This window comes from Panthera tigris, chromosome C1 (genome assembly GCF_018350195.1).
Source record: "Panthera tigris isolate Pti1 chromosome C1, P.tigris_Pti1_mat1.1, whole genome shotgun sequence".
NCBI lineage: Eukaryota > Metazoa > Chordata > Mammalia > Carnivora > Felidae > Panthera > Panthera tigris.
In genome coordinates, this window is record NC_056667.1 from 147159192 (window position 1) to 147184836 (window position 25645).

The 25645-nt window shown below is 41.3% G+C and overlaps 1 protein-coding gene and 1 non-coding gene across 5 annotated transcripts in view; both read left to right on the plus strand.

Moving 5' to 3' along the window:
* Positions 1-16732, plus strand: part of DAPL1 (death associated protein like 1) — a 49007-nt gene extending 32275 nt beyond the window's left edge. For 2 of the 4 annotated variants that reach the window (XM_042994493.1, XM_042994495.1), the window contains exon 5: positions 15792-15893. In XM_042994493.1, the coding sequence (XP_042850427.1) occupies positions 15792-15823 (32 nt within the window). In that variant the 3' untranslated portion in view covers positions 15824-15893. Of the gene's footprint in view, positions 1-15791; positions 16187-16578 lie in introns of those variants that run through there. The other 2 variants (XR_006220730.1, XM_042994494.1) reach the window with 2 other exon arrangements.
* Positions 16679-16785, plus strand: LOC122241609. Its single transcript, XR_006221849.1, has one exon. It is a non-coding gene; the product is annotated as a U6 spliceosomal RNA (small nuclear RNA).
* Positions 16786-25645: the final 8860 nt, after the last annotated feature.

Sequence of the window (25645 nt, forward strand, 5' to 3'; positions counted from 1 at the left end):
CTGAAGTTGGATGCTTAACTAACTGAGCCATACAAGCGCCCCCTTCCAGTGATTATTTATGCAGATATGAGTATATATTATTCCTCCTTTCCTTACAGAAAATGGGCCGTGCTGTACACACCATTCTGCACTTTGCTTTGGTCACCTAGCAGTATATCATGTAGATCTCCCCATTCTATCACTTTAAGATATGATCTTTATAAAGAAATGGATATAATACCTACTTCCTTTATTTACACAGAATGTATGCCCAACCCTAAAATTTGGCTGTGGGTTAAATTATATGTGCTTTGCATTTATATTTCACAGCTGACTAGAAAAGTCAACTTCTGGGATTGTCAAAGATCAAATTCAAAATACCTAGACATTTTCTTAAATATGCTGACAAGTTTTGAACATCGAGGAACAATAAAATTTTAAATATGTTTCTTGAAAGAACACTGAGAAGATGGGTTGACCACAGAGTTTACTTACATGTGCATTGTTCTTTTTTTAAACGCCTCTCTCTGGGAATTTTCAGACAGTGTTTGTTTTGTGTTTTTGTTTTTTGCTCTACATGGCTATAGCCCAGAACTGTCAGAGGAGATTAAGCTTATAAAAGAGAAGTTTCCAAATTTTTTAAATATTATAAGCGAATGGAATATTTTTTTTCTGTCTGCAGTACAATTTAGTTCAGTTCAACAGACACTTACCAGGTCTTGTACAAACCACAGAGCTTTAAAAAATGGATAAGACATTGGTCCTGGCTGCAAGATGCATACAGATAATGCCTCTTTCATGTAGAAACTGCTGTGCTGTAATATGCACTCACAAAATGCTATAGGAGAACAAAGGAAGGACACTTAGCCCTGCCTCATTAGAGAAAATTAGCAAAGTTACAAAGACAAGTAACTGCTGACCAGAAAAAGAAGGATGGGGGCAGCAGGGGTGCAGGTCATGAAGTTTCATGAAAACATGAAACTACCTAGTATAGATAGGGAAATGGCAAACAGCTCAGTGTCAGTGGAGTTCAAGGTGTTCACAGATGTGACTAAGAGGGAGGGGAGGGCCCTGTATGGTCTGCCACAGAGCTGGGACTTGACTCTGGGCAGCTGTTAAAGGAAGGAGCTTGGGCAGGTTTGCCTTTTAGAAGGCTCATCTTGGCTTTGACATGAAGAATGGATTTGAGGAGGGGATCAATCCATGGGCAAAAGGCTATAGGAATGGAGAAGAGGAGGCATATTTGAAAAAAACACTGCAGGGCTTGATGACTAAGACTGTGGATGAGAAAAGACCAGGAAGACACTTGGGTTCTGACTTGTGTGACTCAGGGAGTGGTTGTTCCATTAAATGAAACAGGGAAACCTAGGTAGAAGAGGGAGGTGATAACTTCTGTTTGGGTCATGTTGAATTTGATGATAGCAAGCAGACACAGCTATGACTCTGATGATCAGAGAAGAGTTCTAGTATTAGAGATACAGATTTGGGCATTGTATTTATCCTGAGGATGCTATAACAAATTGCTACAAACTTGGTGGCTTAACACAATACAGATTTATTCTCTTACAGTTCTAAGGTCAGAGGTCTAAAATCCATCTCATTGGGCCAAAAGTCAAGGTATCAGTAGGGCTGGTTCCTTCTGGAGGCTCTGGAGGAGAACTTTCCCTACCTTTTCCTGCTTCTAGAAACAAACTACATTCCTTGGTTCACTGCCCTTTGTTCATCTTCAAAGCCAGCATTGTAAAATAATGCTTGCTTCTTCAATAGTCAAGTCTCCCCCTGCCTCCCTTTTATAAGGACACTAGTAATTACATTGGGTCCACCCGGATAATCCAGGATAATGTCCACATTTTAAGAGCTTTAACTTATTCACATGTGCAAAATCCCTTTTGACAAATAAGGAAACATTCACAGGCTCCAAAGATTAGGACCTGGAGATAATTAGGGGACATCATTCAGCCTACATGTGTGGTTGGCATTACATTAAGTGTGAGTACATACATATAATCAATGGGGTGGACATGTATGGAAAGAAGAACACTGGATCAAGAACAAAGCAGTGGGAACACCAAAGTTAAGGGAGTGAGAATTGGTAGTTGGAAACCAAAGGAGATGGGGAAAAAGTCTGACCAGGAAGGTGAGTACAGGAAAGAGCTGGTGTCATGGAGGCAGAAACTAGTGAGTAACAGGGAGGAGCGAGTGGCCAGTAGATGAAGTTGGGAAACCATCTGGAGGTCCCTAGGTGTCCTTTCCACAGCAACATCAGTGGAGTACAAGGGGTAGGATACAGATGGCAGTGGACAGCACTAATGCACAATAAGAAAGCATGGACCACCCTTTCAACAGGTTGACTAAGAAGAAAAGAGATGTGATGGCAACTAGAAAAAAAATGCACACTCAAGAGAATTTATTTTGTTTTATTTTGCTTTGTTTCTAGGAAAGTATGAGTCCAGAACATACTTGTAAGCTGAAAAGAAAGAGCCCATAGATTGAGAGATGCCAAAGATGTATGTAGGAGAGAGAATACCTGATAGAACAGGGTACCAAAATAGTCTGATGGATGTGAATTCCAAGAGCACAGATACATGAAATTTGAAATAAGACTATCCTTTGATCCAGCTTCTAGAAATTTATCTTACAGAAACAAGTCTTACCAAAAAAACTTATAAAAATCCTCAATAAGAGGAAAAAATATACAAGATTACAAGATTCTTTAAAAGCAAAGAGATATGTACAAGAGGGTTCAACATGGAAAATTTGAAACAACTGACATGTCTATCAGCAAAGGATTAATTAAATTCTGGAGTTGAGAGTAGCTTTAAACATGGAAAAATTTCCCCATATATGATATGATCCAGACATCATAAATAAAAGTGTTACAGAATTGATACAAAGCAAACAGCTTCTATAGACCCCACAAACAAATAAAGACTAGAAAAAATATTTCTAGTCTACTTATTATATAAAGAATTCCTTCAAATTCATTTTTTAAAGTGACAACCTAATAGAAAAATGAACAAAAGTTATACTGGCATTTCATAGAAGACAAAAATCAAATAGTTAATAAGTACATATTTTTAATGTTTATTATTTATTTTTCAGAGAGAGAGAGAGAGCAAACTTGGAGGTGGAAGGAAGGGATAGAGAGAGAGAAAGACATAGAATCTAAGGCAGGTTCCAGGCTCCAAGCTGTTAGCTGTCAGCTCAGGTCTTGAGCTCAGGGTCATGAATCTAAGCCCTGCTTTGGGCTCCTCACACAGCATGGAGCCTACTTAAAAAAATAATAATGATAAAATAAAAATAAAATAATATCTTTGAGAGAGAGAATAACAGTGAATTACATTACATAGCAAGTATATGATGGAATATTCTGAAGCCATGAAAAAGAATTAGATCTGGATCTGATAAATTATGTGAAGTAGGGTTATACTATTTAAGTAAACAAACAAACAAATACATATATATATATATATGTATATAGCTAAAATATAGGTATAGCAGGATTTCATATTTGAAAACAAAAGCTATTTCTGTTACTAGACAAAATAAGGACTGGTTAACACATCAACATGGATGAATCTCAGATGCATTAGGCTAAGTAAAAGAAGCCACCGTCAAAAGGCTACACGCAGTGTAATTCCATTTATATGACCCTCTTGAAAAAGCAAAACGGGGGGCGCCTGGGTGGCTCAGTCGGTTGGGCGTCCGACTTCAGCTCAGGTCATGACCTCACAGTCTGTGAGTTTGAGCCCCGCATCGGGCTCCGCGCTGACAGCTCGGAGCCTGGAGCCTGCTTCCAATTCTGTGTCTCCCGCTCTCTCTGCCCCTCCCCTGCTCACACTCTGTCTCTCTCTCTAAAAAATAAATAAACATTAAAAAAAAAAAAATTTTAAAAAAAAAAAAGAAAAAGAAAAACGGGGCGCCTGGGTGGCTCAGTCGGTTGAGCGAACGACTTCGGCTCAGGTCACGATCTCACGGTCCGTGAGTTCGAGCCCCGCGTCAGGCTCTGTGCTGACAGCTCAGAGCCTGGAGCCTGTTTCAGATTCTGTGTCTCCCTCTCTCTGACCCTCCCCCATTCATGCTCTGTCTCTCTCTGTCTCAAAAATAAATAAACGTTAAGAAAAAAGAAAAGAAAAAGAAAAAGCAAAACCATAGGAACAGAAAATGGATCAGTGGTTGCCAGGGCTGGAGGTCAGGAAGGAGGTCACCGTAAGGGACACAAGGGAAATTTTTTGTGATGAAAATGTTCCATAACTTAGTTGTGGTGTTGGTTCCACAACTACATACATTTATACACTGCACAAGGCAAAGTTTACTCTATGAATTAGACTTCAACATATCTGACTTTTTAAAAGTTTCTAAAGATTCCCAATAAACTGCCAATACTAATTACCCCTGGAAGAATGGGAGAAGAGGATCATGGGGCAGAAAGAATCTTTCACTTGTTACACTTCTGTATAATTTGGTTTATTTTTAGTAAGAATACACTACCAATTTTTGAAGAAGTTTGAATAAGTATGACATGCTCAAACAATGGAACATTAAAAAGGTAATGTTTACATGTAACTAACACATAAAAGCATTTACAATCACTGTTAAGTAGAAAAAAAACCAAATTGTATGACAATACGCAATCACAGGACTGGAAAAATATAATAGAACAATGTGTATGCATATATATTTAAGTTTATGTGTGGTTGTAACTGTGTATGCAAATCAGAAGGATACCTGTCATATATTTAACAGTAATTTAACAGCATTTACTTTTGGAGAATAGTATCATTGTGGGTTTGTGGAAGGGACTACTTTTATTTTTAACTTTGGTTGAACAGTTACGAGAGTATGTCATTTCTATAATCATAAAAAACATTATGGTTTTTACTTGTTTATTTATTTATTTTTGCCTACTTTTTTTTTAAATTAGATTTTTTTTAAGTAGGCTCAACTCCCAACATGGGGCTTGAACTCACAACCCCCAGATTAAGAGTTGCATGCTTTAACCAACTGAGTCAGCCAGGCACCCCAACATTATGGTTTTCAAATAGCATAACTGAAGAGGTTGCTTTGACCAAGAGGAAGACTATCCATCCTGAGAGTGGAGGCAAGACCAACATGGATGTAGAGAACTTTGTAGGCTGGACAGCAGCTAGAAGAGTCAGTAATTCTGGCCTCAGTTTTCTCAACAAAATAGGTCATCTGGTGAGAGTGCAGGGGAGTGGGCTTGGGGGAGAGTAAGGAGTTTAAGGAAGGTACAAAGTTCTGGAATAACTTAAGAGGTACAACAGGAAGGATTGAGGCTGAAAATTGCTACTGAGGGCGGAAGTTACAAATGCCCTCTGGGGCTTGGCCAGGAGGGGAATGTGCAAGGGGCCCTGAACAGGAGCTTCAACAAACTGGGGTGGGCAGCCTTGACCTCTGGGGCAGGCCAGATCCTGGTGACTGCCACAGCCCAAGGTCACCATGACTCCAAGAGAAGGCAGAAATACAGCTTTTTAGATTAAATCATCCAACTGAAAATATCGCCAACTAGTTGAATGTTTTAAATGCTGGCCAGGCCAAAACAAGATCTAATAGCCCATGGCTGTGGGGGGGGCTCTGTGTGCATGGTTTTGTGTTTTTTTCCTAATATTACCCAACGTATTTTTTTTATTCCCCTATTTCTTTACAGTCTAATCCTTTTTAACTCAATAAAGCTTGTTACAGCGGGAGGTGAGATACAGTTCAGAACAACAACAAAAAAATCACTGCTCAGTTGTGATGTTCAGTACCTACCTTTTAAAGGAACCAGCAGAAACAATAGTTTTGAAATTCAAGCTTTCAGAGCCAAGAGCCAAACCCTTTTGAGAGAGAAGGGTTTCGGTATTTTAAAAACTTCCTCTCAGATATCTAGAGCAGGAGTCAGGCTTTTACAGAACTGGTGGGAGAAGGAATTCTACAAGATGTAAGAAGAGCTTGCCCTCCAGGAAAGAATTTGATCACTTGCTTGGCAGGAGCACTCAGAGAGGAGAGGAGAGTGACTCCTAAATCCAGATAGGTCTGAAGGGAGGGAGAGGAGGCCAGGGGTCACTCATGTCCTGCTTCCCTCTTGAACCCCTGGGAAGAAGCCTCTTCCAAGCCACCACTGGGCAGCTGTATTAGAGTAGCAACTTGAGTAGGACAAGTCTAAACAGACAGAGGGACAGAGCTAGCCTCTCCTTTGACAAGCTTCCCTAAGAGGCTTGGATGGTACCAGAATTTCCCTCAGGTCTCAGAGAAGATGGAGAAATGAGAAGAGAGGTCTGGCCTGCAAGCCGCAGAGTCACCATGGCAAGGGCAGAACCGACCCTGTAGCTAAGGGCTTTGGAGTGAGCAGTCCACGTCACGGCAGGCCCCTGGGAGGTCCGCACGGCCAGTGGGAGCTGAGGTGGGCTGTGACCCCATCTTATTTGCAACAGGCAATGAGAGTGAGCATCGCAGGAGATTCTGAGGCATGCTAAAATGAGAGCACAATGAACTAGTGAACTGGCTGGGCAGTGGAGGACTAGTGTGCAAAAGGGATAAGAATACTCGTAAAATGATTCCAGTTACCCAATTAGCGGACTAAATCATACTTGAAGTACTGGCAATGCGGGAACACCCAGAAATCAAAAAAAAAGTTTTTTCTAAGAATATTCTTCCCTCACTTCCTCCCTACCCCTTCTCCAAAATAAACAAACCAACGAACACTAATGTAGTCACCATGAGAAACAAATCAGAAATTGGAGTTCCTTTTTGAATTACATCTAGGACAAGGGCACCATCACTTTTTCATTGCCTTGGGCACTAATGTGGCCCTGATTTTCAGATGAGTACCTGAGAGATCTTATCTGTATGAGCTGAGGCGCGAGAGATACTCACAATGGAAGAACGAAGAGGGGTCAGGGTTAGAGAGGTCTCCCTAGGGTCAAGAGCTGGTGGGTGTCGTCAGAGCCCCTGTGGGCAGCCTTGGGCTGTGGCCATGGAGGTGGATAGCTAGGTGGGGCTAGAAAAGGGGACAGGTTGCTGACAAGGTCACCAGGATAAGGAGATTGTAGGATGGAGGAATGAGGTGCCAGTCTTCAGTGAAAGCCAGAGAACCTCCTAACTGTGAACAGATGCCCGATGCCCTCATTTCCATAACTGGACCTTCATCTAATGTGGCCCATAGGCATGCTATATTGAATAATAGGTTTACATGGAATACTAACATAATTACACATTGATTCCTAGCATCGATTATTTTTCTCAGGCTTGTCAGACTTTAGCAAAATTAGGATCCATATGTGCAACATTAACTCTATTGTACTGCTTACTTTTTTTTTTAATTAAACACACATATAAAAGTCTCCTTCTTCTGGAATTTTCAATTGACAAAAGGAAACACAATATCATTTGAAAAATTTTTTTTAGGCAGTTAAACGTGGACCTGAGCTACCAGGGCCACCTCTTCTGTGCATTTTCATTTGACATTCACAGTGAGATTGCAGAGGCAATTTTTAATTTCCCCCCCTTTTTTTTAAGTCTCCAGAGAAAATTGTTATCCAGAAATGATGTTTTTTTTTTTTAACTTGTTTTCGTTTTCCCTGTGCCAGACTAAGCATTCCTGAGAGAAAACAGACCTTCTCAGGGAATCCATACTCAGCACACGATCTCCAATTCTGAGTGAATAAACATTTTTGCTACCGAAATGAGTAGAACACAGGCTAGAAGGGAATCTAGGTTGACTCCTCGTTGATCTTTAGTTTTACAGCACATTAGGCTGGTCTCTTCTCCTTAATGATTTAAGTATCTGATGCTAAGCTTTCTTGTCAAATAAACTCAAAGTCTGGCTTTATTCGATCTTCAAGTTTGTAGCTAAATATTTAACTAGGGTCTGAAGAAAGAGGAAAAAAGTCAAGTTGGTTATTGCAAAGGGTGATCTAATTCCTGCCATTTTAAATGCTCTGCTCTGCCAAGTAAGGGAGGTTCTTTCTGTTTTGCAGCAATGCTCACCTAACTTTCTCCAGTGTGTATTTCACCTTGCTACTTGAGGCTTCTGTAAGACCTGAGGCAGCACTAGATCCAGTCTAGGAATCAGTAGGGTGAGGGAGGTCCTTGTGAAAATCAAAGTAAGCAGTGTGATGTCCTTGATGCCATGCACTACATTTTCAACTATCCATGCAGAGAGAAGGAGAAATTTTAGTGAGGAAAATGCAGATAATATGGAAATCCTTTGTATTTACTTTGGACCCTTGTCCCAGTGCACACACATTTCTGTCAAGTGGCCATGTGCCATGATTGCGAATGTACACAAGGTGTGGTGGGAGATACTGACCGACTTGCTTTTGTATCTCCTTGGAATCTTAAAAATGGTAGGGAAGGCTGTGTCATGGGATGGAGACTCTTGAGGAAAAACTCTGAGATCTACTGGTCTCCTGAGTCAGAAGGTTTCTATTATACGTTATGCCAGCTGCATGATTTTCTGACTGCTGCTGTAACAGATTGCCACCAATTCAGTGGCTTTAAAAAACAAACAAAAAGACCTCACATTCGACTATCTTATAGTCCTGGAAATCAGATGTCCCAAACGGCTTTCATGGGCCAAAATCAAGGTGTTGGCAGGGCTTTGTTCCTTTCTGAAGGCTCTAGAGGAGAATCCATTTCTTTGCCTCTTCCAGTTTCTAGAGCCACCACACTCCTCCATCTTCTCCTTCTGTTGTCACATCTCCTTTCTCTGACTTGGATCCACTTGCCTCCCTCTTACAAGAAGCCTTGTGAATACACTGTCCCCATGCAAAACTCCAGGTTCATCTTCGCATCTCAAGATCTTGAATTGTATCAGCAATGTCCTCTTTGCCTTGTAAGGTGACACATTCACAGGTCTCGGGGATTAGGACGTTGTTCAGCCTACCATACCAGGGCGGGCCCCGTTTCCTCAAACATGGCACTGATCCCAGTCTTCAGTTACCACAGCAGGCTTCATCTGGGCCAGGGCTCTGCAACACCCACAGTCAGTGATTCTTCTGCTGGATCCCTCACCTACTCCATGACCTACTTCTGCTGTAATACATCCAAGCCCCCAGGAGGACTCTTGGATCACTGCACAGAGCCCACAAAATCATTTCAACCCAAATGAAATGGATATGGTGAATAAGCATGAATGATGAATTATGATATAATCAAAATACACTTTTATCTTTGTCTTCCACTGTCTTTTAAAATTTTGCTCAGGAAAGAGATGCTCCTGTCCTTGCTTCTATGAGTGTATCTCAATGCGGACACTGTTAGCATTTCAAGCAGGGCAATTTTCAGGATTTTTAGCATCCCAGGCTCTAACCTTCTAAATGCCAATAGCACTTTCTTCGCTAATTATTGTGATAATCAAAACATGCTCTACATACTTCCTTTCTTTTTTAGTCTATTTATTTATTTTGAGAAAGAGAGCGCAAGAATGAGCCGGGGAAGGGCAGAGAGAGAGAAAGGGACAGAGGATCTGAAGCAGACTCTGCACTATTAGCACAGAGCTCCATGCGGGGCTCAAACTTATGAACCATGAGATCATGACCTGAGCCAAAGTCAGATGCTTACCTGACTGAACCACCCAGGCCCCCCGCTCCCATGGACTTCCTAAGGATCTTCAGAACGTGGAACTGCCCCAAACTCAGGCAGACCCCTGGCTTATCAATTCACTCTCAGGTCTCAGGAACTAATTTTTTATGGCCCCTTTAGGGCACATACTCAGTCTCTATTCGGTAATTACAATGCCTGATTAATGCAAAAAACCAAAACTCTGATAGACTTTTTTTTTTAATGTTCATTTATTTTTGAGACAGGGAGAGAGACAGAGCGTGAGCAGGGGAGAGGCAGAGAGCGAGGGAGACAGAGAATCCGAAGCAGACTCCAGGCTCTGAGCTGTCAGCGCAGAGCCCAATGCAGGGCTTGAACTCACAAACCATGAGATCGTGACCGGAGCCGAAGTCGGACACTTAACCGACTGAGCCACCCAGGCGCCCCAAAACTCTGATAGACTTAAGGCTGCTGCCAGGGAAAATCTACAATAGGGGAGGGGATTTTGGTCAACTTCTCCCTTACCCCATTCAGGGCCTCAGTTTATTAATGTGACTGGGGAAGTTTCCAAATTTCTTGTCAAAGGCTTAATCACAACCGACTTTTCCTCTTGGGGAGCTTTTGTGGGTTTTTCAAAGTTTGCCATCCAGGAATCATTTGTACAACTCTCAGGAAGTATAGAATGCATTCCATTCTCAAGGCCACAGCCCCTCAGTGCCTGCACTGGTGGAGCCCCTAGGGCTCACCTCTCTCTGGGTAAAGTGTCAGGGGTCCAGCAAACTCTTCATTTTGCTTATGGTGACAAGGCCTCCCTTTGGAGTGTCAAATCTATGGTATCTTAGTATCCAGTTGAAATTTCCATTGTAACATTTTATTGTGATCAAGAAATAAGAGGATAATTTCAAAACAAATAATTCAAAAAAAATTTTTTAAGCAGGCTTCACACTCAACCCAGAGCCCAAGGTGGGCCTTGAACTCATGACCCTGAAATCAAGACCTGAGCTGAAATCAGGACTCAGAAGCTTGGGACACCTAGGTGCTCAGTTGGTTAAGCATACGACTTTAGCTTAGGTCATGATCTTGTGGTCAGTGGGTTCGAGCCCCGCATCAGGCTCCATGCTGACAGCTCAGAGCCTGGAGACTGCTTCAGATTCTGTGTCTCCCTCTCTCTCTGCCCATTCATGCTCTGTCTCTCCAGCTCTCAAAAATGAATAAACGTTAAAAAAAAACTTTTTTTTAAGAGTCAGAAGCTTAACCAGATGAGCCACCCAGGTGCCCCTCAAACAAACAATTTAGAGCCAATCCCTCAACACCTGAGAGCCTCTTGGTCTTTGAGATTCTACAACATTGTAGACTACATACAATTCATTTTCATAATCCAATAGGTTTTCGAGCTGAATTTGGAAAATAGTCCTCTAAATGTCCTTTAGTCTAGAGGAATGTTTAGGCATTTCTCCCCTCCTATTAAAATGCTCTTCTTCTCTTTTCTACTAACTCTTAAAGCTCTTAACCCTGATACTTTATATTCCAGCACCTTCAAAATGGAGGTTTGGGGACCGACAGATAACTTCTCATGCATGTTCTGTTTTGACATTAAGGAATATCTGGAAGACAAAGGAGTGACTGACTCAAATATGATGAAAACACAATGACCTGTTTCACAATAACTACCACATGGAGAACCTCACAACCTACAAAGTGTCTACATGTACATGTTCTCCTTTGATCCTTATGAGGCAAATCCTACTTTATAGATGAAGTAAATGAAGCCCAGACACAAAAGGAAGTAGAACTAACATTTAATAAGTGTTATTATATGCTGGGTGGCTTTTTATATATTTGTCACCTCATTTAATGTCCGTAATGAATATATAAGATAGGCATTATTATCATCCCAGGACACTGAGGCTCAGAAAGATGAAGTAATTTATGCAAAATCACACAGCCAGTAAGGACAACTTTTTGCTATACCGTACATTAAAAAAAAAAAATTTAATGTTTATTCATTTTTGAGAGAGAGAGAGAGTGTGTGTGAGCAGGAGAAGGGCAGAGAGGGAGGGAGACACAGATCTGAAGTGGGCTCCAGACTCTAAGCTGCCAGCACAGAGCCTGATGTGGGGCCTGAACTCACCAATGGTGAGATTATGACCTGAGACGAAGTCTGATGTTTAACCAACTGAGCCAGCCAGGCACCCCTGCTGTCCTGTACATTTAGTCTCCTCTGTTGAACTAGAACTTGTTCAGTTACCCATAAAATGCTTTGACATTCACCCCATACTGGTAAAAAGGGTTTAGGGTGTTTTTGTCTGGTCTGTTTTATTGGATTTTAATGCCAGTGGAAAGTCAGATGACCAAAAATAGTAGCCTTTTACAGTTCCCAATTTGGGCATTTAAGAGTGAATGAAAAGGAACGTGAATTTGAGGAAATAGCAGTACAAGGCATTGCACATCTTTGTAAAACGATTATTTTGAGACCAATCAAGCCAAGATAAACACTGAATCATTTCAAGTGAGAGCAACACCATCTTGCTCATTAGGAGCCCAGAACACAAAACTCAGGAAGCTGGTGATGGAAGGTTAAACTCTGGAGCACTCCTGTAAACATTTCCAGGACCTCCTTTACCCTTTGTCAGCTGCACATTAAACAGCATCACGTGGGAGACAGGGCGGGGGGGGGGGCTTTATTACAGACCTCCCACTGAGGGCAGGGCCTCCACCTTTGAGTTTACTCTTCACCTATTATTTTAGGAAAGCCCCATTTGCTCCCTTTGTTGCAGTGTTCTGTACTGCCCAGAGTACTCAGGCTTCCCCAAGCACTTTGTCCCCTGAAGATTATAGAAGATCATCACTCTTCTACCTAGTGTAGCACTCACGGTGCATGGTATTCCTTGTTGTCATTATGCACATTCAAGTATTCCTATCATCATGACCTTATAAATCACTGAGTTGTGGCAAAGAACTGTGTAATACAAGTTCAGATAATGATGTTTTACTGGACACGGGAGATTCTTAAGATAACAGTGTACATAAATATTTAACAGTGGCGATGTGGCTATCCATACCATACCACCCAAATCGAGAAAGACTGGCCAGCAAGGTTCAGAGGGCCCTATCTGAGAGGTGGTTATTGTGTGTAAATAATACATGTGAATAATGAGGGAGATTTAAGAAAAGGATAAGGCAAGCCTCAAATCTGAGTGACTCCCCAGAAAGAAACCTCTCTTCTCTAAACTCTATAACCTCACTTCAAAGCAATTTTATGGTGCCAATGATTCTATAGCTGGTCAGTAGGGTCACGATGAATTTCTTGTCTTTAGAGCAACTGGTGATGGCATAAAGCACTCTGGCATCATCCTCAGAGGCTGTTTACCATCTAAGTGGTTAAAGCACCATTGTAAGTTTACAGAAGTAGGTCTGCACTGTCCAGGGTTGCAGTTCATGGCTGCCTCAATGAGGCTTTTTCAGGTTGTCAGGAAAAAAGGCTCAGATGCACAGCCTTCAATGATGGGGCTTATGATTAACACAGAAGGGTAAAAACCCAAAGGCTAGTATATGGCTAAAACCTCAGGCTCTGGAAATGGGCTGAATGATTCAGATACTGCCTCTCCCATCCCTATACTGTGTAGACATTACCTAGCCTCATTCAGTCTTCATGTTTTTATCTGTAAAAATGGGAAGATTAATATCTAACTTACAAAAATTTTGAGATCAAGTGCGGTAATGCTGATAAAGCACTTAATACAGTGCCTGCTACCCAAAACAATGTTAGTTCTTTCATCAAAAAACACCCATAAGAAAAAATTTTAACGTTTTTTTTTTTTTTAAAGTAGGCTCCATGACCAATGTGGGGCTTGAACTCACGATCCTGAGATCCAGAGTCATGTGCTCTACTGACTGAGCCAGCCAGGCACCCCAAAACAGCCATAAGAAAATTAATAGGTAAGCCACAGACTGACAAAAAAAATATGTACAGAATATTTATCTCAAAAAGTGTCCATATCCAGAATATAGAAAGGACTACAAGTCAACAAGGAATAGATGAACAGCCCAATTTTCTTTTAATGGGCAAAAATGTTGGACAGATACTTCAAAAAAGGTGTGCTAATGGATACTAGCACATGAAAATGTGCTCAACATCACTGATGCTCAGAGAAATGCATGTTAAAACTACAATAAGGGACGCCTGGGTGGCTCAGTTGGTTAAATGTCTGACTCTTGATTTTGGCACAGGTCACGATCTTATGGATTGTGGGATCGAGCCCCGTGTTGGGGTCCTTGCTGACAGCATGCAGCCTGTTTGGGATTCTCTCCCTCTCTCTCTGCTTTTCCCCTGCTTGCCCTTCTCTCTCCCTCTCTCTCTCTCTCTCTTTCTCTCTCCCTCTCTCTCTCTCAAAATAAATAAACTTTAAAAAAAAAAAAAAGGATTGGGGCACCTGGGTGGCTCAGTCGGTTAAGCGGCCGACTTCGGCTCAGGTCATGATCTCGCGATCTGTGAGTTCGAGCCCCGCGTCGGGCTCTGTGCTCACAGCTCAGAGCCTGGAGCCTGTTTCAGATTCTGTGTCTCCCTCTCTCTGACCCTCCCCCGTTCATGCTCTGTCTCTCTCTGTCTCAAAAATAAATAAATGTTAAAAAAAAAATTAAAAAAAAAAAAAAAAGGATTGACTGGAAAGGAGCACAAGAGAACTTTCTGGATTCATGTTTTGCTTGGTGGTGACATGGGTATATACAATTTCCAAGATTCATAGAACTGAACACTTAAGATCTGTGCATATGATTGTGTTCAATTGTATATCAGCAAAAATATATATAAGAATGTTACTATTATTGTATGATTATTACAACAATCACCCCATCAGCCACACCACAAGCCTCATGGAGAACAAGGACATGATTTGCAGCTCTCCAGGATACACCAGCAGCTCTATGGCTCCAGCATTTTGTGGTCACATCAGAACATAGCAGCTGGTGTTCCCTAGGCACTCTGCACTCTCGTGACTCAGATTCCCTCTCAGCATCCAATCATTTCTACTGCTGCTCTCTCTTTACTTCTCTTGGTTTTTACTGTTATTTTTTTCCTTCTTCCCTCTCTCATGCCCAAAGAGAATAAGACTGGGTGAGTTACCATTCTATCTGGGGATCTTTATTCGTCTAATTTTTCATATTCAGCTACCTCAGAAACCTCTCTTCTCTTTACTTATGACATATAGAGGTGCCTTTGTCAGAACTCTATTTCTGGGTCAGTCTGTATGGCCAGGTTGACAGGGTCTGGTGACACACTTCACGGGACCTTGGATGCAAGGGGCTGCGGGTGTTCGGGGACTTGGAGGTCCCTGAGCCAGACATTGTAATGACCATGTTCTACCACAGGGAAGCAGTCCCTCTGGGAATCCCCAGTTGATAAGTCTCAAGCTCTAGTTTTGGAGCACAGATCACTGCAGCAGGAAGGATCCACATGCATGTGTTTTACACGCATAAGACTGTTCTAAGACTGGGTCAGCTTACTGATAAGTTCACAATGTCACCTCAGCTATATAGTTAAATATATGCTTAATGTCAACTGTTAACTCCAGAAAAACAGACTGATAAACACCACCTTGTAGGGCAGAATAGGTTCAGGTTTTCAAGGACCTGGGCTAAGTGATTTTTTAGGGAGATCTTACAAGGTGAGGAAATGACTGGAATTAAGCAGAGTTTATGACACAATGGCTTTGCATACATGGGTTCAGTGAGGCAAGGGTCTTGAGGAACATTTTTGATGCACAAGTTGTTATTCTTGATTGGGAAGCTGTTTAGTGGTTTCAACTCTTATTTTCCAGGGGTAGGAATTTCCCGAGCAAGCAACTAACTTATTTTTCCTTTATCCCAGCTTTGGTTAACACAAGAACAGAGAATTCTCTTTTTCAGTTCTCGTTAATTTGCTTGTAAATTGTTAAGGCAATTTCTCATGTATTGTACTAATCTCCTGCCTTCAAATCCATCAATCACAAAACAAGTTTGCAACTGTTGGGAGACCTTGGGCAACCAGAGCACGTTGTGACAGGGTGGCTATTGTTTCTTTAATCCTGATGAGACACTAGGATGCTTTCGATATTGTATCCGTTGTTTTCATTTTACTAAGTTTATGAGCCAGGGCACTCCTGAATTTCCTCATTTATAAAATAGAGGTAGCAAACATGTCTACTTCACAGAATTGTTGTGAAGATTAAACGTGTTACCGAAGTGTAAAGAGCCTGGAAATGATTATTATTACTGTTTCCTCTTTTCTCCAGCCTGGATTCTGCAGCAATCTGTCATGCCTTGAACATATACATCCTGGCAAGTCCTTCTGTGTCCCAAGTCTTCTGCCCCCTCGCTGCTCACCCTCAGCAACCAGGAACACATGTATGGCCACAGCTATTTAAGATACTGCAAACTTCCATGCAGGTGTACAAGTCCCTCGAGCGTCTCCCACCACCACCATTACCACCACCAACTCTTCTGGGACACTCCCATTTCTCTGTCAGGTAACCAAAAGGTAAACACGTTTACTGGGTTTCCAGGAAGGGACTCTGAGACCCTGCTCAGCAAAGCTGTTCCTCTACTCCCTGCCTCTGCTCTTGGTTCTAGCCCCCTGAAGACCCTTTTTGCTCCTCTGTCTCCCAGTGTTAACCTGTCCAGATAATAATCTGCCGCTTTAAAAAAAAAAAAAAAAAAAAGTTTCTACAAGCCTCCCCCAGGCTATATTCAGGTATACAATTATAAGAATTTCAGTAGGCTAATCACTTGAGTTTGATTCCATTTAAGAATCATTTACTGAACTTGGCATTACGCTGAGCTGGGGGCTACCAAGCAGGAAAGTCTTCTCAAATCCTCAGCTAAAAGTGTCCTCAGCCGGTAAGGCTGCGGGAGCCCAACGGCTCAGGGTCCAGTAGGTCGTCTCATCCTCTGGAGGTCAGCCAACTCTCTGGCCACAGGCCCCTGCCTGTTCCTGCAGAAATAGGCAGCAACCTTGGGGTTCACACAAATGTGATCTGGTATCCAGCCGCTGCCAAAATAAAGCCTTTCTCTTCCCACTAGCTATCTTCCCGGCTTTGTACCCGGATGCCCGGTTTCTCCTGCTTTTCTTGGAACCCAGGGCAGTTTGTTTCCCCGGAAGGGATAAAGAGACATTCCTCCTGTGCTCGCTTCGGCAGCACATATACTAAAATTGGAACGATACAGAGAAGATTAGCATGGCCCCTGCGCAAGGATGACACGCAAATTCGTGAAGCGTTCCATATTTTTGAGCCAAAGCATTAGAGACTGTTAAAAACTGAGAACAAACTGAGGGTTGATGGGGGGTGGGAGGGAGGGCAGGGTGGGAGGGAGGGCAGGGTGGGTGATGGGTATTGAGGAGGGCACCTTTTGGGATGAGCACTGGGTGTTGTATGGAAACCAATTTGACAGTAAATTTCATATATTAAAAAATAAAAAAAAAATAAAAAAAAAAATAAAAAAAAAAAGAGACATTCCTCCTTTACCCAATTACTGCTAGAGGCATGCACTGCCTGTGAAGCTGTAAGCATCATCTCACGCACCCAGACCTTCCCTTACGGGGGAGTGGGGGTGGGGGGTATTCACCACGGCCCTCCCTTTTGCTGAGCCTTCCCCACTGTTTTGAATGTCAGCGGCAGAAGTTCCATGGACTTCCGGGAGGAACCACAGGGTGAGAGGAGGCACGGTCTGTGTGTGAGGGAGCAGATGGCTGCAGTGGGATGGAGGCTGAACGGCACTCCACTGCCCAGCCTGGCTGGTCCTGGCAGGCTCACTGACACAGCACAGGCCCCGGTATTACGAGAGTCACTTGCCTGGCCTCCCCACCTCTTCCACCGAAGCCGGTGTCCTCCTCTTCCACAAGGCATCCTGCCACATTTTGCTCAACAGCCTTTGTAGACTTTGTGGGTCACAGGATAAAATGCCAACTCCTTAGCTTGGCCCAGGCCACCTCCCATGCTCTGCTAGTCACAGAGCGCTCCAGTCACATGACCCTTCGTTCATTCCTAAGGTGATTAGAGCTGCAGTCACACTCTCTATTCTTTCCCGCCAGAATTCCTAGGACCTTTCCTCATATCCTTCCCACCTGCCAAACTCCTGTCCACCCTTCAAGACCCACTCCAATACCCATTCCTCTGGAAAGCTTTCCCAAAACCTCTGTGGGAAGATAGTAGTTCCCTTGTCAGGATTCCCTTAGCTCTGGATTCGTACATCTAACACCATATGTTCCAGGTTTATTACAATTCATCTATGTGCATATTTCTTTCTCCCACTGGGCTGTAAGATCCTCAAGTACATAATCTCTCTCCTTTAATATATTTAGTGAATAAGTTAATGAAAAATCTAATACACGCTACTTACAGTTTCTTCTTAAGCTTTAATGTGCTTCCAATATTATGGATATTCTTGTGCTCTCCCCTTTCCCTCTTGATTTACCTTTCCTGGGATTTAGGGATTATAGGAAAAGGAACATTATAATGACTGTGCAGTGGGGCAACCATGTCTCTGGAAATTCTACCTGTTCTTTTCCGTTGCCCTTTTTTCCTCCTTTGAGAGCCCTCTCCTCCTCCAGATGCCCCTAGAGAGAACAAAGCCAAATACCACAATTAGTGTGCGAGCATGAGTGAGTCATTCAACATTCTAGACTGCATCTGAGAAATGAGAGGCTTGAACCAGTTGATGTCTAAGGCTATTTGTTGTTCTAGCAATCTATAAGTCATAAAGAAAGTAACTGGAATTTTAGGCATTCCCAAATAATAGTAAAATTATTTCTGTGCAGAGGGCCTTTTCAGTGTTCCAGTGTGTCTGTGAATAAGGCCAATCCTGGTGACAGCTTCTTCCTTTCCTGTCTCATCCCCTCCCACCACTTCTGACTCAGAGCTACCCCCGGGGTCGCCAGCAGGGCACCTTGGGAAACTTCATTTGGGGCTTATTTACTTTGATGTAACAGCATTTTCAACTGCTACAACTTGAATAGTCCAAATCCTTCCTATCAACAATTTCTTGTGTTTTCCCATCTCCTGAAACTTCCAAAAGCCATGACTCACACCCTGGACCATTTGTAGAGCCTCTCAGAGGAGGAGAGGCCTGGTCCTCTGCATTTTGAGAAGCTCTCTGTCAGGGACTCTTTAGCCGGTGTGGGTAGCACATCACACAACTCTAGGGGGCACCATTCATACTGAGATCACCATACAATTGTACACACATTAGAAAAATTTGCTGGCAGGTGGCAGCAGATTGTCTGAGGAAAAGCTTTCTTTTCTTACTCACGCAAGGGAACTTCGAGGGTTGGCTGCTGTGGTACCCTCCCCTTTTTCTTAAAAAGGAAGCTATGCCAAAATAAGGTTATGCAAATTGTGGCGGGTCATCAATGTAACCAATCAATATTGTTTTAATTGCAATAAAATATACATAACATAAAATTTAACATCTTCACCATTTTTAAGTGTGTAACTCAATAGTGTCAAACACATTCACAATGCTGTACAACCAGTCTCCAGAACTCTCTTCATCTTGCAAAACTGAAATTCGATACCCATCAAACAAAAACCCCCATGTCTCCCTCCCCCAGCCTCTGGCAACCACCCTCCTACTTCCTGTCTCTATGAGTTTGACTACTCTAGGTACCTCATATAACTGGAATCATATAACATTGGTCTTTCTGTGACTTATGTTACTTAGTGTCCTCAAGATTCATCCATGTTGCAGCATGTGACAGAACTTCCTTCCTTGTGAAGGCTGAATGATATGCCATTGTATGTGTAGACCGCAATTTGTTTATCTGTTCATCTGATAAACAGATGAAGACACCGGTTGCTTCCACCTTTTGGTTATTGTGTGTAATGCTGGTATGAACATGAGTGTATGAATTAATGTTTTTAACACACCAAAAAAAGTTGCATGATGAAGAACTCCTTTGGGTCTTTTAGGGGATTACTTGTGTAAGCTCTTTCCTATTGTGGTTATGAGGCCAGGGTCCTACTGCTCCCGTGCCCAACTACCATAGGCTCCTTTTATATAATCCCTCTAGCAGGCCTCCGTTGCATAACTGGCAACCAAAATACATCATTTTTAACACCCTCCTTTAAAAAACAAATTAATTTCAGATATAATTATGAAATGAAAAAAAGTAATAATGATAGCCAGAAAAGAAATGCAGGCAATATTAATTTTATTTTATTGAACTTATTTATTGGATTTATGGCGCATATTGAGAACCGAAACTGTCTACAGTCACACAATGTACTGCCTGCAGTAGTATGACTTTCCTTTTCCAGAAAATTCTTGATGAGGAAGATAGAGTTGAACTTCCTGAAAAATCTGTTAATCCAAACAGTAGTCTATCAATTTGCCCATAGTGGGGTGTCTTAGTTCAGGCTGCTACAACAAAACACTATACACTGTGTGGTTTAAACAACAGACATTTATTTCTCAATTCTGGAGGCTGGGGAATTCAAGATAAAGGTGCCAACAGATTAGTTTCTTGGTGAGGGCCTTCTTCCTTGTTTGTAGACAGCTGTCCCCCCTGCCCATCCCCCACCCCATGATGGGCTCACAGGACCTTTCCCTCAGTACATGTGCTTGGATAAAGAACTCTAGTGTCTCTTCCTCATTTTATTTTCTTTTTAATGTTTATTTATTTTAGAGAGAGAGAGATAGACTGAGTGCAGAATACGAGTGGGGGAGGGGCAGAGAGAAAGAGGGAAACACAGAATCTGAGGCAGGCTCCAGGCTCTGAGCTGTCAGCACAGAGCCAGTTGCGGGGCTCGAACTTGTGAACTGCAAAGATCATGACCTGAGCCAAAGTCAGATGCTCAATTGACTGAGCCACCCAGGCATCCCAGGAACTGTCTTCCTCTTCTTATAAAGACACTAATCCCATTTTGGGGGCCTTACTCTCATGACCTCACTTAAACCTAATTACCTCCCAAAGCCCCACCTCCAAATACCATTACATTGGGGATTAGGAGTTTAACATGAATTTGGAGGAAACACAAACTATCAGTCCAAAACTTTGGGTAAATATCTCCTTCTCAAAGCAATAATTAGCTCAACTGTACTTAACAAATGATTGTTTACTGTTTGAAGACTCACTTCAAAATCCTAACTTTACTATATTAACCAATACTAAACAGTTACATCATAAACCTGTCCAATCCCAATCAGGCCTGACATTGAAAGACCCACCTTAAACCAGATCCCGGCAACTTGTAAATAATTCCACCTCTAACGTACCTCTTCAGAGACACTACTAAGACTTCACCAAGTTAGTTACCTCCAGAGGGCATCAGCAGTCATCAGTATAATTATCAGTAAAAACACTTTAATAAAAAAACAACCAAAATAAATATTACAGGACACAAATGAGAACGTGTAATGATTTAAAAGTACATTACTTTCAGGATGCTGGGTGGCTCAGTTGGTTGAGCATCCAACTCTTAATTTTGGCTCAGGTCATGATCCCAGGGTCATGGGATAGAGTCCTGTACTGGGCTCCCAGCTGGGCATGGAGCCAGCTTACGATTCCCCCTCTCCCTCTGTCCTTCCTCTGCTCCATGCATGCGTACACTCTTTCTCTTGCTAAAACAAAAAAATAAAAATACATCACTTTTTTAAATAAAAATATATTACTTTTCTTAATTTTTAAAATTAAAAAATGTAATTTTTTTAAAGGGGGAAAACCTTACACCTACCTCTGGTCTGCTACAGTAATGAGTAGCATCACAGTTTCTATTTTCAAGCTTTCACCTCTTCCCATTTGCCAGTGATTGTCCAAATCAACCTTCACATGTTTAATGGAGAGCATAGCTCTCTCCACTCATGTTAAACAAAGGACATTTTGAACTATTTTAATTTTTTAAATGTTTCAAATGAAGCAATAACAGTTAAGAAAAAATCTTAACCATAAAATGAGATTGGCAGATTCATAATAATCCCATTTAATAAATCCCAGAGACTGTAATATTGTCAAGTTTCTTCAGGATGAGTTGTAGCAATTTTTAAACATCTCTGCAGGAAAAAAAAAAAATCCCCTAAAATATCTTCACCAAAAAATTCATCAGAAATTTCTACTGTATTTGACTAAAACTTCCCAAATTTTCATTTTGCAAAAGTCAGAGAAAGTGGTTGAATGATAGTAAACATTGATTGTATTTGATCCTTTAATTAATTTATTTATTTATTTATTAGAGAGAGAGAGAGCATGCTCTCATGCACATGTGAGCATGGGGATGCATAGAGGAGAGAGAGAGAGAGAGAGAGAGAGAGAGAGAGAGAGAGAGAGAGAGAATGTCACACAGGCTCCACGCCCAGCAGAGCAGAGCCCAACTCAGGGCTCAATCCCACAACCATGAGATCATGCCCTGAGCTGAAATCAAGAGTCAGACACTCAACCAACTGAGCCACCCAGGCACCCCTGATCCTTTACTTTAGAATGAGGGTCTAGGTCTTGGTGAAAATGATTGAAGCATTCAAACATGTCCGTTTGATTTCTTCTGGCAATGTAAGACAAGACATCCTTGTCATTCTTCTGTGAAATGTCTGTTTCCTTATGCTTTGTTTTTGCGGAGTTGGTGTTCTCTACAGTTTCTCTGCTCCAGTGGTCAATGAACAATTTAAAGCTTACCTTCTCACTGTACATTGTGGTAGGTTGATTCTGACGGTTTGCAAATATGTTTGCATGGGCGCATGTGGACAGGATTAAAAATTGCTCTAGTTCTGTTTCTTGTCTTTATAATCACTGAGTTTTAATTGATTATTTCAGATCTATAGTTTAGACACAGGAATAAGTATTGAACTGTGCCCAAATTGAGGGCTAAATGATTCCAACTGATCATGAACTTACTCCTGAAACAAATGGTTGGAGCTGAGTCTGCATGTGTCATAGGCCAAATGATAACTAGAAGTTCTCCAAATGAACTTCATGATGTAGAACACAATGTTTATGAAAGAATAAGTAAAAAAATGTGTTAATTGGAAATTTATGCATGTATGTATGTATGTATTTATAAAAACTAAATAGAAACCAAAATAGTTGTTTAGAATTTAGACCAGAAAAAAAAAAATTCAGGGAGAATTATATATCATTGTCATTTTTTAGAATTGCAGGCTGGTGGTGATAATAAAAAGCAGGCCACTTTTAGTTGGTTTTATTGTTGTTTTTCAATTCCCTTTAGAACAGTGCACTCCATACTGCCTGCATGAGGATTGTTCCCACTGCCCTCCCGTCTCCAGGCCTCCACCTCCTGAAGTCAGCCAGGGATGCAGAATGGGGGACAACAGCTATGCATCCTCTAGCAGGACTTCTTCCTTGTAAACAGAAAACCAATTTTCTTTAGCTTTCTTCTTCTCAGGAAAGGGGCCTCTGTGCTCAATTCCGGAGAATATACTGATTAATCTAAGATTTTGTGTCAATTCAATTCCCTTTGCCTGTGATTGGTTTAGGTATGGGTATTTGTGGAAGTTCCAGCCAAAGAGTCTTCAAGGAAAGTCTGTTGTGAGGACTTTCAAATCCATCAATGCACCCCAGCATAGTCTAGAGCTAACACTTATAAATAAATCACACACATGCACACTTGTCTATACATCTATGTATCTATCTATATCTATATCTATATCTATATCTATATCTAGGTATATGTGTATGTACATGTACATTGAAAACAAGATAATACATATGTCATCTTGTTTTCAATCTAGATGTGTATTATTGAGATGAATAAAAATGCATTCACATTAAAGGGATACCAAATTCATAGCAGCTCTTTGACTTTATATATTTTTCTCAGCCAAAAGATACTAAAAGTACAAATACTATCAATATAGGTTCATAACTTTATGTTTAAAAGGAGTCTTTTTAATGAACAACCTTCTATTTCTTTGTCACCAAATAGGCGTATCCCCAGAATTTTCTACTAACCACTAGAGGGTAGTGTAAACCAGCAAAAGGTCCAGCCATCTAGTCCGCGAAAGCATAGTCCTAAGAGCAAATAACAACAACCACTTCATCAGAATGGCCAACGTAGGCAAAGCAATTCAGATCCCATTTTTCTTTAACTCAGAATGAAAATACCTTTACTAACTTTCATGACTAATGTGTATATTTCAACTGGTTAGACAACCTTAGACATTACATGTTCAGAGTCTAGAGTCAGAATGACAGGTTTACATCTCACATCTGCCCTTAACAGCAGTGCAACATTGGGAAAGTTTTTCTACCTGTATCTGCAAAATGATAGTAATAACAGCAAATGCATGCTCCATAAGTGCTAGCTCTTATGAAAGCTTAAAGCACTTGGGCTCTACAGCTACAATGCCTGGATTCAAATATTGGCTCATATTATGGACATATTACTTATTCTTAACTTTGGTGTTCTCATCTGTAAAATGGCGCTAATAATACCAACCCGATGATGACTGCTTAAAGATTAAATGCACATCAGCACCTAACACGGTGCCTGGCATGTAGTAAAATGTAATACATACCGTTAGTATTACTTTTAATATTCTTTTTATAATTACTAACAATATTATTATTAGACTTGCAATGAAGAACTTGGCCCTGGTATTTGTACCATGTATTGTTTACCTTAAGGCATATTTGGAAATAGCAACACAAAGTGCATTTTCTGATTTTTCCCAAGCCTAGATAGACCCCTGTCCACAGGCTGCTCACCACTATCCTGAAGCTTTGTCTCTACCAGAAATCCAAATCGGAAAGTCATGCAATTAAGTGGAGAATTTGATCTATGTCAACAGAGAGTGTGTGTGGAATTTGTGCCCTTTTAAATCTTGCTTTCTTTTCAGAAGGAATTCTTTTATGTGGCTCATTCAAAAACTTTTGAGTCTCTGCTATATGGTTGTGCAGAAGGTGTCATCCCTTGTTTATTTCTGGATAGACTTTTACAGATCAAAGTGAGTGTCTGCTTTCCCCACAAGCTGGTGTCAGTCCAGCCTTCCTTGTCATTGAGCAAGGATGGCAGCATTGGCAGTCAGGCTTACCTCCCCCTATCTCCATGGAGAAGCTTGTCTTTTAAAAAAAAAATCAGACTTCAAAATGATATAAAAACATCATCAGTCATTTTGAGTGTTTTATTATATCTGCCAGAAGATACAATAATTTGATGGTGTTGGACTGATGCTTAGTATTATAGTCTCTTTTAGCAATAAGAAAATTTATTTTTAATGATGGCAACAAAAATGAATTGATTTTATGACCTAACCAATAGTATTGGGGGGTTTAGAGTTTGCCAAAATGAAACAAGAGGTCCAAATTGCTTATAAAGCCCACAGCTGCCAGCCAGTCTGGTCAATTCTTGGCAACAGATGGACTCTCCCATCAGTTTTGCTCCAACTCACCTCTGAACTTCCTATGCCACTGGACAGCATTGTGGCTCCTACCCCATTATGGCCAGGGCTCCAGTGGTGATATCATGGAAAGATGGAGAAAATGGCTGGGTTGGACGGCTGCAAACCCTGGATTGCTTCCAGAAGACAACTCCCCCATGTGAGCCAATGAGTCTGTTTTTACCAAGAGTTCAAAAGTCTTATCCCAAAAGTCCAGAGCTTCTGTAGTTGGACAACTGGTGTTCCAGTGTGATCGTGTCTGCCCTTTTGATGTAAAAACTGAAGCACTTTGTAAAACCTGAAAACAGTTTAAGACATTAAAAAAGACACACACCCCCCTCCAAAAAAAGGAATTTTCATGCACTGTAGAAACCATTCAGAGGCAAAACATCACATCCTAGTGAATATAATAGGGTCTTGCTTCCCCCTCTTATTTGAACACAACTCTCATTGACTTAAAAGTGACATTTCAAACTGGCTGCAAGAATGATTTGTCCTCTAAACAAAGCAGGCTGCATTTGTTCTGGTAGAATGGCTTCTCTTCTTTGTCTCTGGATAATTTGATACAGCATTCATTCATTCAAGTGTGACTCTCATTTGAAAAATTTCTCAATGAGACCATTTAAAAAATATTTTTTAATCTGGAGCTTTCATGACTTACTCTAAGGCTTCGTTCAGCCTTGTCCTTGTTAGCTTAGTAGAAATGGCAAAAATTGATCTTTTGAAATAAAATTGTTCCCAGTAAATTTTAACCTGAGAGCAATCA